The sequence below is a fragment of the Rhinopithecus roxellana genome, chromosome 5, assembly GCF_007565055.1.
Source record: "Rhinopithecus roxellana isolate Shanxi Qingling chromosome 5, ASM756505v1, whole genome shotgun sequence".
NCBI lineage: Eukaryota > Metazoa > Chordata > Mammalia > Primates > Cercopithecidae > Rhinopithecus > Rhinopithecus roxellana.
In genome coordinates this window covers 67,474,978-67,487,408 of record NC_044553.1, presented here as the reverse complement: position 1 = coordinate 67,487,408, position 12,431 = coordinate 67,474,978, and the positions used below count along the sequence as shown (strand labels likewise).

At 40.3% G+C, this 12,431-nt stretch overlaps 1 protein-coding gene across 3 annotated transcripts in view; it reads right to left on the bottom strand.

The window, feature by feature from the left end:
• Nucleotides 1–12,213, bottom strand: part of BNIP2 (BCL2 interacting protein 2) — a 28,915-nt gene extending 16,702 nt beyond the window's left edge. For all 3 annotated transcript variants that reach the window (XM_010374235.2, XM_030930563.1, XM_030930562.1), the window contains exons 1-5: nt 11,835–12,213; nt 5,861–5,967; nt 3,331–3,398; nt 2,684–2,860; nt 1,009–1,185 (exon numbers count right to left, since the gene is read on the bottom strand). In XM_010374235.2, the coding sequence (XP_010372537.1) occupies nt 1,009–1,185; nt 2,684–2,860; nt 3,331–3,398; nt 5,861–5,967; nt 11,835–12,047 (742 nt within the window). In that variant the 5' untranslated portion in view covers nt 12,048–12,213. The remainder of the gene's footprint in view (nt 1–1,008; nt 1,186–2,683; nt 2,861–3,330; nt 3,399–5,860; nt 5,968–11,834) is intronic.
• Nucleotides 12,214–12,431: the final 218 nt, after the last annotated feature.

Here is a 12,431-nt window from a genome sequence, read left to right as displayed (position 1 = left end):
GTTATATATATGGGTATATACGGTTATATGGGCATTTGTCAAAAGTCATTGAATTGTACACTTAAGATCAGGGCATTTCACTATTTATAAATTAGGGAGAAAGTACAGTCCCAGTTTTGGGTAGCCTAGAGACAGCTAAAAAAAAAAAATTTTTTTTTTAAATTTTGAGACAGGGTCAAAAAACAAAACAAAACAAAACAAAAAACTGGAGTGCAGTGGCATGATCACGGCTCACTGAAGCCTCAACTTCCCAAGCTCAAGCTCTCTTTCCTCCCACCCCAGCCTCTAAGTAGCTGAGACTACAGGTGTACACCACCATTCCTGGCTTTTTTTTTTTTTTTTTTTTGGGTGGAGACGAGGTCTATGTTGCCCAGACTGGACTTGAACCCCTGGGCTCAAGTAATCCTCCTGCCTCAGCCTCCCAAACTGCTGGGATTACAGACCTGAGCCACCATGCCCAACCTGACGGTTTTCACTACAAATTCTTTTATACTTTTTCAACTTACTGAGTTATATAATCATTTTTAAATGGTACTTTTGGCCGGGCGCGGTGGCTCACGCCTGTAATCCCAGCACTTTGGGAGGCTGAGGCGGGCGGATCACAAAGTCAGGAGATCGAGACCAGCCTGGCTAACACAGTGAAAACTCGCCTCTACTAAAAATACAAAAAAAATTAGCTGGGCTTGGTGGTGGGCACCTGTAGTCCCAGCTACGCGGGAGGCTGAGGCAGGAGAATGGTGTGAACCCAGGAGGCGGGGCTTGCAGTGAGCCAAGATCACGCCATTGAACTCCAGCCTGGACCACAGAGCGAGACTCCATCTCAAAAGCAAAAAGAAAAAAAAATAGTACTTCTCTTCTTTTACTTCAAACCTGTCATGTTTCTAAAATGATATGATAAATGCTTATTATTCTTTTAAAATTACATAATATCTCTAGGCAGAATTTCTAAAAGTATTTAGAATTCTGATACCGCATTAAACAATCTGAAAAATGCTCAGTAACTCTTACCCCCATGGCTGATAACTTTTTTATAGGGTTCAATTGCCTTCATATCAACCCTGTGGTCCTGTTCTCCAATCCTGAACATACGCCAGCGTCGTCCATCTTCTTTTTCCTCTGCTGCTGTGTATTCAGTAATTGAGCCTTTCCTAATTACTTCAGTAGTCTTGGGTTTTGGAAGATCATCTGTCAAAATAAAAAGTTTTTGAATCACAAATTTTATACAACAAAAATCAAATTATACGTTAACCACTTTACTATCTAGATTTTACAGAGAATTTTCATTATACCATCTGTGCAATTTTAAATATCTCTTCCATAATGGAGGAAAAGGCTTATTCTTAACATGAGGCCATTTTATGTCTTTGGAAATCGTGGTTAACTTTTTTTATTGCCCAATTTAGCAAAAACCACCTAATCATAGTGCAATGTATAGCCACAAGTTCAGAAAATATAATTCATAGAGTCATCAAAATCTTAGTACACGGGCCTTACAATGCCTTTCCAGATTCAACTTGTTACAATATTCTCCCTGGCAGTTATGACTATAGGTTACTTCAAGTAGCTATCTGGGAGCCAATTTTGTTGCCGTTGAGCACATAAATTAACTGTAATACTAGATAGGAAGTGGTTAACTACTCAGTGATCACTTCTCATTTGATCAGTTTTATAAAGCAGAAATGTATTTATAATATTTTGAAGTATACATGCAGAAGTCTATTTAAATTAGCATTAGCCAGAGCATAAGCACCAATGATTAAGTGTAATTTATGTTTTGAGATTGCAGTTTAGCTGATTTTTAATGTAGTAATAATTTTCAGAATTTCAGTATTATAGTCCTTACCAAAAGATGGGGGGAGGGGGAAACCTACTGTATGTTAGTTGTTTCCAAGACAAAGCTGTTAACGGAAAATATCCTTCCAGGAAATGACTACAGCAGCATTAAAGAAAGAAGAGACAAAACACATAGGCACAAAACTATTTCAGTATCTTTATAAAGTATTGCTTATTACTGGACTGTTTATTGAACCAGTAAAACAGGAAAGAAAAAAGAAACCAAAAATATAGCACATCACACTTTATTACAGTAAAATACTGAATGCTAAACACTACTTTGAAAAAAAAATCATTTTCAAGTTGAAAAAACATATAAAAATTATAACAACTATATATAAAATACTGTAGACAATTTTCTAATTAAAGAAAGCATGCAAAGTAAAACAGTACAATTCCTTTGAATCACAAATAACAAGGAATACTAGGTTTGGGGGCTAAAAGTATACATTAATTTAAGTTGGTCATTTCACAAAGTAGAGTAATGTCAGGCAAGTCTACTTAAAAAGTCAAAGGCAAACGCCTCCTTTCAGAACTCCCTTCCCACAAACTGTTAACTATATGTCTCTTCAAAAGTTTCTTACTTGATTGACTGAAAGAGAGCATGCCATAATTATCAAGAAATATTTTTGAAACAACTATGATAAAACATGACAGTGCTGGGCAAATAAGTGAAAAAAGCCACTGGTGTAATCTACCATATACAGAGTTTTGAAGTCCTTGAGAATATTCAAGTGTTAGCAGAATTTTATATCTTAGTAACAAATATATGAACTTTAGAATGACATATTTCAAACAAAATCCCTTAATACATTAATAAAGATCAGATTAAAAACAGTGAAACATTTACCTTCCCACTCAAACTCATTACTATTCTCTGATGGTGTGTCTAAGCCATCTAAGTCAATCTCTCCACTTTCATCCAAATCATCTGACAATACAGAGCCATCACTAGGATCCAGTGTCAGGCTAATGTCTGGAGCCATTAGTTTCTTTCTCACTTTATTTCCATTAACTTCTAGTGAGCCTGGAATTGGAAAATAAAGAAAAAGATACGTAACAAGGAATGCTTAGATGCTAAAGCTGAATAAGAAAAATTTTAACTACTTCATTCTTGGGAAAAATAATATTAATTAAACATAACTTCAAAGCACCTATTCACAAAATTTTTATTCTGATCATTGTTGTTTCTCCATCGTTGGCAAGAGATCAATAAAGCATCAATGTCTTTTAAATAGACGCAGACCTTATAGATACCTCTTACCACTATAAATGATCTCCTCCACCCCTTTACTGTAAAACTTTCCAAAAACCAAGCATATATTTTTGGAATTTTTTAAAGCATTCTAAAAATGCTTTCCTCAATGTTCAACTTATACTTTGACTTCTATGATGGAAAAAAAACTCAAGTTTTTTGTTTTTTTGGACAAAAAAATGTGTTTTAAAAAAATAACACAAAGTCCATAATTTAATTGAAAATAAGTGTCAAGCTCTTACCAGGCTGGTCCTCTGGTCCAGTTATAGCTAGTATATCTGCTTCAATACTATCATCTTCTGGTAAAGGTCTAGAAGACACAGGTATACTTTTTAACCAAGAAATTACGAAAAGAACTTTTTTTGAAGTTCAATCTATTAAACATACAGCTTATAGAAATAAGTATTTGGAAAATGGAATAAAGCAGTGTTGTCGTTTTTGAGACAGTGTCTTGCTCTGTCACCTAGGCTGGAATACAACAGCACAATCATGGCTCACTGCAGCCTTAACTCCTGGGCTCAAGAGATCCTCCCGAGTATCTGGGACTACAGGTGCGTGTCACCACGCTTGGCTAATTTTTAGTAGAGACAGGGTCTTGCTATGTTGCCCAGGCTGGCTTCAAACTTTTGGGCTCAAACGATTCTCCTGCCTTGACCTCCCTAAGTGTTGGGATTATAGGCATGAGCCACTGTGCCCAGCCTAGCAGTGTGTAAGATAAAGTCTCAGCCTTCTGACTAGCTAGGACTACAGTGGCACATCAACATGCCCAGCTAATTTTTAAAGCTTTTTTGTAGAGACAAGATATTGCTATATTGCCCAGGATGATCTCAAGTAAATCTTCTGCCTTGGCCTCCCAAAACACTAGTATTATAGGAGTTAGCTGCTATGCCTGGCTACACTTTCAAAGTAAAAATTCTGACTATCAGAGCTGACTTATACACTTATTACATATAAGTAACCCATAAAAGTAGATATAAATTCCCTATGCATACCTATTATAAAACATGTAACAATTGGCCGGGCGCGGTGGCTCAAGCCTGTAATCCCAGCACTTTGGGAGGCCGAGACGGGCGGATCACGAGGTCAGGAGATCGAGACCATCCTGGCTAACACGGTGAAACCCCTGTCTACTAAAATAATACAAAAATCTAGCTGGGTGAGGTGGTGGGCGCCTGTAGTCCCAGCTACTCGGGAGGCTGAGGCAGGAGAATGGCATAAACCCGGGAAGCGGAGCTTGCAGTGAGCTGAGATCCGGCCACTGCACTCCAGCCTGGGCAACAGAGCAAGACTCTGTGTCAAAAAAAAAAAAAAAAAAAAAAAAAACCAACCAAAAAACCATGTAACAATTTTAAATAAATATGACTGAAATGCACAAATACAATGTGATGTATGATGCAATGTATGAAGCTCAATTTTTACTCACAATAAGACTACAGTGATGATAGTTCAATTCTTCTGAGATCAGCATTCTTATATGTACTATCACCACCATATGCAACAGTGACTCAAGTCTCCTATCAGCTGTCCAACTGCTAAGCTATCCAACCGCTAAGGCACCTGATTATGCACTAGGATGTCTTCTGCCCACTATGGCATGGAAGCACTATTTAAATATAAGGTCTGCCTTTGCTCTCTTTTTCATCAGCCTACCTGGTACCAATATAATTGTAAATACAAATGCAAACGTGAAAGTGGCTGGCCAGATGAGCTAGAAAATCCTTAGTAATTTACTTAGTAAGGTTTTTTTTTTTTTTTTTGCGGGGGGCGGGGGGATCCACAAAATTAATTTTTTTTTTTTTTTTTTTTTTTGAGACAGAGCCTTGCTCTGCTACCCAAGGTGGAGTGCAGTGGTGCTACCTTGGCTCACTGCAACCTCTGCCTCCCGGGTTCAGGCAATTCTTGTGTCTCTGCCTCCTAAGCAGCTGGGACTACAGGCACGCGCCACCAAGCCTGGCTAATTTTTTGCATTTTTAGTAGAGACGGGGTTTCACCATGTTGCCCACGTTGGTCTCAAACTCCTGGCCTCAAGTGATCTGCCCACCTCGGCCTCCCAGAGTGCTGGGGTTACATGTGTGAGCCACCGCACCTGGCCACAAAATTAAATAAAATTTTAAAAGACAACTAAAGACCTCCTTCTCTGAGCAATCCCTCAGACCTTGCTTAAAGGAAAAAAACAAACAAACATTAAAACACTTTATTATAAAAGCAAAATTTTGGAAACTTAAACGACCTAAACAAAAATGAAAGATTACACAAGATTATATATATATTTGGATGGAAAGGAAGATACAAGAGAGTCAATCTAACTGTTGAAAAGAAACTTTTACTTCCTAGTATCAAATGATCACCTTGTATTACTGAGTTTCTTTAAGAAGCCGAATATTCCATTTAAAAAGTGACATCTCGTCCGGGTGCGGTGGCTCACACCTCTAATCCCGGCACTTTGGGAGGCGAAGGCAGGCAGATCACGAGGTCAGAGGTTTGAGACCAGCCTGCCCAATATGGTGAAACCCCGTCTCTACTAAAAATACAAAAATTAGCCGGGTGTGGTGGCGCACACCTATAGTCCCAGCTACTCGGGAGGCTGAGGCAGAAGAAATTGCTTGAATCCAGGAGGCGGAGGTTGCACTGAGCTGACATTGTGCCACTGCACTCCAGCCTGGGTGACAGAGCAAGACTCCTTCTCAAAAAGTAAAAATAAAAAAATAACATCTCGATAAACAAATTCTGAAGTTTTACTCTAAATTGTTTTCATTTAAAAGCATTGCTCACATCGGAAAATCTTCATCTTGCCATTCTTCTTTAAGTTCCACACCTTCCATCCTCAGCCTGGATTCAATGTCAACTACAAACTCTTGATAATCCAGAGAGCCAATGTCCTATGAAGAGACAAAAGTGTTTAACTTAATTTCTACTTTACTTTTTATCCACCGAAAAGGCACAATAATCTTACATATTAGTTCATACTTGAGGTTTAGTACAGTGGTCTGGTCATGAAATTGATTTACAGGGTTGCATTTTTTTTTTTTTTTTTAAGAAAAGAGAATATTCAGACCACATATATTCTGGTAAAGTACTGCTTATAGTAAGGATACTGTTCAGTGAAAATACTTGTTTTCAGTTGCATGTATAGTATCTCAGGTTATGATTTAAAATATATTTCATACTATGGATTATATTAAAAATTTGAAGTGGGGTAAGAAATAAAAATGTTCTTTATTATAGATTCATAATTAAATTTTCTGTCCCTTGGATACAGGTTGATTCTAAACAATAGTATATAAATAATATTTAAACTCATGATTCAGCAGGGTCAACTGGTGTGCTTTTACATTTTCTTCTCAACAATTTGATGCCACAATTCCCGAGCCACTTAAAGAAGTCTATTCAGTAACTTGTCCTGTAAATGAACTATGCTATCTTTTGATTTGTTTCTTATCTATACTATGTCCTTCTCATATAGCTTGGCATATGTTTTCAAACAATGAACTTGGTGAATGTCTTTTTATGCAACTACATATTTTAACATACGCCATGAACTTTAGTCTTAGTTTTTCCAAGGAATCATGTGAGTGCCAATATCCTCATTTTAAAAGTGAGAATCCAGAGATACTCCCTCTGGTGCTGGAGTAAGAAACAGAAGTTTAGGTAAGGGACAGATCAACCGATTAACAATGCAACAAAACAGTGAAAACTATAGAAGGAAAGAGGTATTACATGAGTATTTAGTTCATTTACATTCAAGTCAATAGATGTCTAAAGTTATTTAATAAATAGCAGTAACATCTTTTCTTTCTTTCTTTTTTTTTTTTTTGCATTAACATATTTAAGAGATACAGAGCATCACTAACAGTACTAAAAATAAAGTTAAACGTGGTTGACACCAGGCTGGGAGCAGTGGCTCATGCCTGTAATCCTAGCACTCTGGGAGGCCAAGGTGGGCGGATCACTTGAGGTCAGGAGTTCAAAACCAGCCTGGCCAACATGGTGAAACTCCAACTCTACTAAAAATACAAAAACATTAGCCGGGTGTGGTGGCAGGCACCTGTAATCCCAGCTACTTGGGAGGCTGAGGCAGGAGAATCGCTTGAACCTGGGAGGTGGAGGTTGCAGCGAGCCGAGGTCACACCATTGCAACTCCAGCCTGGGTGACAGAGCAAAACCAGCAGAAGACTAAAGAGGGTGAAATGGAGAAAATGACTAATACTTTTCATAGTTAAGTTCTTCTACACCATTTGATTTTTAAAACTATACTATGACCTTAAAAGATATTTATTAAATAAAATCAATTATGCCAGTCATTCACATCAACCAGTCTTCTAAAAGAAAAATGCAGTCATGTTCTATAGCAGTCTTGTCTGCTACGTCAACATTCAAAAGATGCAAAAAGTTATATAGAAAAAAGCCTTATGTTCTTTAACAACAAAATTACAATGGAAATGCCCTAAAGTGTTAGATTTCACAAGGTAAACTAGATTTGTATCTCTGCCAAGACTGGAAGCCTCTCTGCCCAGTTTGAATTTTTACTTAACAGAAGGTTTTAAACATTCCCAAAAGGTTTCAATGTTTGATGATATACTTGTTAGCACAGAAAAAAATTGGTAGATGCTGACTTTTCCACACCAACTTATTTGCTTGAAAAAGTAAAAAGTAAAAATACAAAAATTCAGCCAGGCATGGTGGCGCATGACTGTAATCCTAGCTACCAGGGAGTCTGAGGCAGGAGAATCACTTAACCTGGAGGCAGAGGTTGCAGTGAGCTGAGATTGCACCACTGCACTCCAGTCTGGGCGACAAAAGGAGACTCTTGTCTCAAAAAACCAAACAAACAACAACAAAAATCAAATAGCTCCTTGAAAGACAGCCCAAGTCTTTCAGCTATCTCAGCCTATTTATTCCATTTTTACCTTAGTATCATATTGAATCATGTGTTAATACCTCAGCAGATAGACATGGATATTTAGTTTGAGGATAATCAATTATCTAAACAGAACATGAGGAGAGAGATATAGATATTTACTCTACCATCTCATCATGAATTTTAGGGGAAAAGTACACTGGGTAGATTAAAACAATTTAAACAATTGAGGGACTACTGTTCCTTGGAAGCACTTTATCATCAAGCAGCTGTTAAGAACAGGAAACCAACAAGAAAGCAGTTAATATAACCACAACCACTTTGAGGCAAATCAGGATACTGCTGACTCACAAGTTAACTGTGTTGCTTCCCATTTCTTGTTCAAATTTTTTTTAGTAAATTAGAATGGGAAATAACACTTTAAGATGATATTTGTTAAAATAACCTGTTGGCACAGGAATAACTTGATTTCTCAGTAGACTGACTCTTGGTAGTGGTGGTACATCCTTACTTATGCCACTCACCTCCTGTAGTCATAAAGATAAATTCAAAGCAGTTGTTTATCTTAGGTTAAAAATCAAAGAGACAATTGATTCCTTCTGACACCGCTTCAAGGGGGACGAGTACTGATAAATCCAACCAAGATGAAGAAGCTTTTCCCAGGCAGTTTAGCAACATAACCAAAAATTAAATGTTAAGATTTAGGCCAGGCTCAGGGACTCACTCCTGTAATCCTAACACCTTGGGAGGACAAGGTGGGAAGATGGTTTAAGCCCAGCAGTTCAAGCCTAGCTGGGCAACATAGTGAGATCTACCTCTACAATTTTTTTTTAAGATCACATTAGAATTGTTTAATTTTAACACAATTATACATGGTGATTTTACTATACGTACTTTAACACTGCTGCTGCAATAGGTGCCAGTAACAACCATTTATGCCGAAATCAATTACAGTAGGCATATGGAAATGCCCAGGCAAGCCTTTCACTTCCCCATTTAAACTAAAAGGTTTCATCCTAAACACTTATGTTCACTTTTTAACGAACAGCCTGTACGTTTAGATCACCAAACATCCTTGAAAAAAATCCTAGATGTGTGCTTCTCATTGCTCCCTTGAGTGTATATACTTTTTTTTTTTTTTTTTTTTTTTTTTTTTTGAGGCGGAGTCTCGCTCTGTCGCCCGGACTGGAGTGCAGTGGCCAGATCTCAGCTCACTGCAAGCTCCGCCTCCCGAGTTTACGCCATTCTCCTGCCTCAGCCTCCCGAGTAGCTGGGACTACAGGCGCCCGCCACTTCGCCCGGCTAGTTTTTGTATTTTTAGTAGAGACGGGGTTTCACCGTGTTAGCCAGGATGGTCTCGATCTCCTGACCTCGTGATCCGCCCGTCTCGGCCTCCCAAAGTGCTGGGATTACAGGCTTGAGCCACCGCGCCCGGCCGAGTGTATATACTTTTTAAAACAATGAAATGAGATGCTCTATCAGAAATGTTAACACAAGCCAGGCGTGGTGGCCCACACCTGTAATCCCAACACTTTGGGAGGCTGAGGCGGACGGATCACCTGATGTCAGGAGTTCAAGACCAGCCTGGCCAACATGGTGAAACCCCATCTCTACTAAAAATACAAAAATTAGCCGGGAGTGGTGGCGCTGGCCTGTAATCCCAGTGATCAGGGAGGCTGAGGCAGGAGAATCGCTTGAACCTGGGAGGCAGAGGTTGCAGTGAGCCGAGATCGTGCCATTGCATTCCAGCCTGGGTGACACAGCAAGAGCGCATCTCAAAAAAATAAAATAAAATAAAATAAAATAAAATAAAATAAACGTTAACACAAAATTTAGAGGAAAAACTAGAATGGTGCTGACTTCTCTCAAAATTGTGAAAATATAGCAAAAGATGATTGTGCCACCTACAAAAGTTAAATTTATTATTACTATGCAGAACATACTGAAAACACTGCGACCTTTAAAAAGATAAAGTTTACTAACTGATGTCTCAGTTTGTTGTAGTTAGAAATATCAGTTGCAATAAAAAACTATAATTGTGGAATATTACTGTCACATTATACTAGTATTCTGCTTTATAAGATGTAAACATAACACGACATTTTTTTTTTTTTTTTTTTTTTTGAGACGGAGTGGCACTCTGTCGCCCAGGCTGGAGTGCAGTGCTGCAATCTCGGCTCACTGCAGCCTCCGTCTCCTGGGTTCAAGCGATTCTTGTACTTCTGTCTCCGGAGCAGCTGGGATTGCAGGCACTCGCGACCATGCCTGGCTAATTTTTGTATTTTTAGTAGAGATGGCGTTTCATCACACTGGCCAGGCTTGTCTCATCTCACTGCTTTATCATTTTTTGCTCTTGACCTCAGGTGATCCGCCCACCTTGGCCACCCAAAGTAACAAGACATCTTTCATCTACTATCAGCCTGGTAACTTACTAGATCTGGTTACATGTACTTTCTCTGACGTCTTTCTCCCCATTGCTCCTTCTACCAGCATTACCCCAGACAGAATGAAAATAACTTTTCCAGAGTGCTTTTCACATTTACTAACCACTTTCACATCCATCATCTCATATTCCAACCAGCAACTTTGGGATGCATGACACTTGTGTTATCATCATTGTATCTTATATATGAGGCAATGACACTACATCCTGGTCTCCATATCTAGTCCAGAACTGTTTCTAATATAGCACACCGTCAGCAGTGCACTGGCAACTTTATACAGAATAAGCCTGTCATGCCTGATTTGGTTGCACGTAGCTTCGAAGGTCTTGTAGTGCCTGAAGGCCATAATAGCACTGACTTAACGATAATCTAGTTCAAGTTCCGTTTGCAGAAGTGGATCTGTCATACTTCCTGTCTAAGCCCAATAGTGTTGGGCTGCACTAGAGATTATGAAGACTAGGAATAGAGTTTAGAGAAAATACAAAACAACAAGAACTAAGAATATGTGCAAAATGATCAAGAAACTAGTCTGCAGGGGTAACTTAACTGGGTAACATCAGTTGTAATTTTGAGGAAACAGCGATTTACAAATTACAGAATTTGTTTCTACAATCGCAGAGATTCCTATAAAATGTTAGAAAAACTACATTTAATTGAAAATAAGAAATCAGGTATTAGGTGAAATAGAGATCCTAATCAAGAGAAGGTGAGAATGAAAAAAGCAACACTAAAATGCAATCACATAGTTTATTCAACTAAATAAATAGGAGGCACTGTGACTATCTTGACGAACACCGCAAAAGCTGTGCCCTCAAGGAGCTCACAGGACACACAAACAAGTAACTCCAGAGACATGAGATGCATCCAGAAATCCAAACCATTTGCCAGGTATTTAAACAGAAAAGGTAGTGTCTAGATTCACGCGGGGACTCGGCTTTTGACGTACACACTCTATATTTGGTTGAGCGTACTCGGGAAGATCTATTAAAGCCCTGATTACTTATGCTGCTTCCGTGTCTATTCCCCGAGGTTACGAGGCATACCAGAGGTCCAACTTTCTTTGTTCTGCACCAGGACGGACGCTGGTCATAAATACTGAAGCATCGTAGCCCCGCCACTTCACCCACACCAGGGTAAAAAAGGAGTGGAGGAGGGGCAAGGTTCCATCCCGAGCACAACTACCAGAAACGGAAAAGGGGTGGGGTGGGGGGGGCCAAACTGCCAAATACAAACAGGACCCGAGCCAAGGGCGGGGACCTAAACTGGGCGGAGATCCAGGAAGCGCCTTCCGAGCAGGTTCTATGGCTCCCCCCTACCAAGGATAACTCTCTGGGTTTCCTCTCCGCGGACGTCGTGGGCACGCGCCCGACAGACTTACGCCCCTAGGCCGGTTCCCAGTCCAGCTACGGAGCCACCGTGCCAAGTCCTCCCAGGCCGCACTCACCCCGGAGGAAGCCTTGGCCCCCTCGTCCTCTTCGCCCCTCCAGGCCGGCGACGTGGGGCTGACGGCCAGGTCGCAAAAAGCAGCGCCGAGCGGAGCTCGCTCCCCTGGCTCGGCGGTGGAGACCCCAGCCCAATCCCCCGGCCGCAGCGGCACGGCGGCGGCGGCAGCAGCTGACCCGGACGCAGTGAGAGGCCCCGGCGGAAGTGATAACATCCCGGCCTCCTCCGGGCGCGGCAGCCGGAGGCGTGGTGGCGGCGGAGGCGTGGCATCTTCTTGAAACCCACACGGCTTATCCCCACCCGCTCAGACTTCACGAGCTAGAGCTCGCGCCTGCCCGCGAGGGGTGGGCCTTGCTTGCCTCTGGGCCGAACCGTTGCGGCGACTCTTTATTGGTGGCGTTACTGCGCCTCAAGGCGTTTTTTCACTCATTGCTGTCCGCAGGGAGACTGCCCGGTAGTCTCAGTTATTTTTGTTTTCTTTCTGCCTGTCTTTATTGATCATTACAGTAGGTGAAATTATGGATATCAATAATAATATTGTAATGCAATACGTGCAATTATCAATATCAATATTATTACAACAGGTGCAATTATCAGT